The sequence below is a fragment of the Ictalurus punctatus genome, chromosome 4 (genome assembly GCF_001660625.3).
Source record: "Ictalurus punctatus breed USDA103 chromosome 4, Coco_2.0, whole genome shotgun sequence".
NCBI classification, from domain to species: domain Eukaryota; kingdom Metazoa; phylum Chordata; class Actinopteri; order Siluriformes; family Ictaluridae; genus Ictalurus; species Ictalurus punctatus.
In genome coordinates this window covers 20,111,047-20,113,546 of record NC_071284.1, presented here as the reverse complement: position 1 = coordinate 20,113,546, position 2,500 = coordinate 20,111,047, and the positions used below count along the sequence as shown (strand labels likewise).

Here is a 2,500-nt window from a genome sequence, read left to right as displayed (position 1 = left end):
ACCATTATGTACCTGAAGTATCTATTCTATTAAACATCAGATTTCCTGTTGAGTCTTTTAGACGCCGCTCCTTGTGCTTTATCATTTCATCCATGGTCTTCATGGTGTTATCCACAGCATCCTCCTGAGACAATGGAACATGGAACTCTGACAGATAATATGCTATTACACTGCCTTCACTGGAAATAGAGGGAAGAGAGAAAGCTATAATACAAATGTAAATAATATGCAATAGGTTCCACTCTCAAAAAAAATGTTTGGCTAAAAACTAGCAACCCAACTAATGGTTGATATAGCACCTTCCAACTATTGGGTTATTTTTAACTAAACATTAGGTGCATTTCTCTAGTCTGTTGTATTAAAACAACTGTTTGAATGACCTTGTATTATTATTTAGTAGTAGTAGCAACTTATATACAGTGCATCTGTAAAGTATTCACAACGCTTCACTTTTTCCACATTTTTTTTATGTTACAGCCTTATTCCAAAATGAATTCAATTCATTATTTTCCTCAAAATTCTACAAACAACTCCCCATAATGACAACATGAAAGAAGTTTGTTTGAAATCTTTGCAAATTTATTACAAATAAAAAACAAAAAAAGCACATGTACATAAGTACTCACAGCCTTTGCTATGACACTCAAAATTGAGGTCAGGTGCATCCTGTTTCCACTGATCATCCTTGAGGTGTTTCTACAACTTGATTGGAGTCCACCTGTGGTAAATTCAGTTGATTGGACATGATTTGGAAAGGCACACACCTGTCTATATAAGGTCCCACAGTTAACAATGCATGTCAGAGCACAAACCAAGCCATGAAGTCCAAGGAATTAGACCTCTGAGACAGTATTGTATCGAGGCACAGATCTGGGGAAGGGTACAGAAACATTTCTGCAGCACTGAAGGTCCCAATGAGCACAGTGGCCTCAATCATCCATAAATGGAAGAAGTTTGGAACCACCAGGACTCTTCCTAGAGCTGGCCGCCCGGCCAAACTGAGTGATCAGGGGAGAAGGGCCTTAGTCAGGGAGGTGAACAAAACCCGAAGGTCACTCTGACAGAGCTCCAGCATGTCTCTGTGGAGAGAGGAGAACCTTCCAGAAGAACAACCATTTATGCAGCACTCCACCAATCAGGCCTGTATGGTAGAGTGGCCAGACAGAAGCCACTCCTCAGTAAAAGGCACATGACAGCCCGCCTGGAGTTTGCCAAAAGGCACCTGAAGGACTCTCGGACCATGAGAAACAAAATTCTCTGGTCTGATGAAACAATGATTGAACTCTTTGGCCTGAATGGCAAGCGTCATGTCTGGAGGAAACCAGGCACCACTCATCACCTGGCCAATACCATCCCTACAGTGAAGCATGATGGTGGCAGCATCATGCTGTGGGGATGTTTTTCAGTGGCAGGAACTGGGAGACTAGTCAGGATCGAGGGAAAGATGGATGCAGCAATGTACAGAGACATCCTTGATAAACCTGCTCCAGAACGCTCTGGACTTCAGACTGGGGCAAAGGTTCATCTTCCAACTGGACAACAACCCTAAGCACACAGCCAAGATAACAAAGGAGTGGCTACAGGGCAACTCTGTGAATGTCCTTGAGTGGCCCAGCCAGAGCCCAGACTTGAACCCGATTGAACATCTCTGGAGAGATCTGAAAATGGCTGTGCACTGACACTCCCCTTCCAACCTGATGGAGCTTGAGAGGTCCTGCAAAAAAGAATGGGAGAAACTGCCCAAAAATAGGTGTGCCAAGCTTGTAGCATCATACTCAAAAAGACTTGAGGCTGTAATTGGTGCTAAAGGTGCTTCAACAAAGTATTTAGCAAAGGCTGTGAATACTTATGTACATGTGCTTTTTTGTTTTTTATTTTTAATAAATTTGCAAAGATTTCAAACAAACTTCTTTCACGTTGTCATTATGGGGCATTGTTTGTAGAATTTTGAGGAAAATAATGAATTTAATCCATTTTGGAATAAGGCTGTAACATAACAAAATGTGGGAAAAGTGAAGTGATGTGAATACTTTCCGGATGCACTGTATAGGCATAGAAATATAAATAAAATCTCATTTTCAAATACTTAAACCATCACAAATTTATGTGGTGTTTGTCTCCATTGAATGTAGCTAACTTAACATGAATTTTCTGAATTAAACTGAATTTCTATCTCAAATACCATCAAGTCTGTGAGATTTACTGTGGTTAACAGAAAATATATTATTTGTAAAAGTACACTCATTTTAAATTTTATTTTAACTGGGTAACACCTGTACAATACTTAAAGCAACCAAGCCAATAATCTAACAAAAATAACATTAAATAACTTTAAGGAACCAACTGGGATGAGTTGAGCTATTTAACAATATTAAGAGGCAGATATTAATTACCTGAAAACAGTTAACAATTTGGGAGATATAGCCAAGTTTATTTAAAGGAAAGCCGCAGGCTGGATATAAGCTCAGAACGATATCAGCTCAGCAAGTTCTGCACAATA

At 39.6% G+C, this 2,500-nt stretch overlaps 1 protein-coding gene across 1 annotated transcript in view; it reads right to left on the bottom strand.

Annotated features, from left to right (window-relative positions):
• st14a (ST14 transmembrane serine protease matriptase a) overlaps positions 1–2,500 on the bottom strand; it is a 54,049-nt gene that overhangs the window by 39,322 nt on the left and 12,227 nt on the right. The window contains exon 5 of the mRNA XM_017466359.3: positions 13–179. Within this exon, the coding sequence (XP_017321848.3) occupies positions 13–179 (167 nt within the window). The remainder of the gene's footprint in view (positions 1–12; positions 180–2,500) is intronic.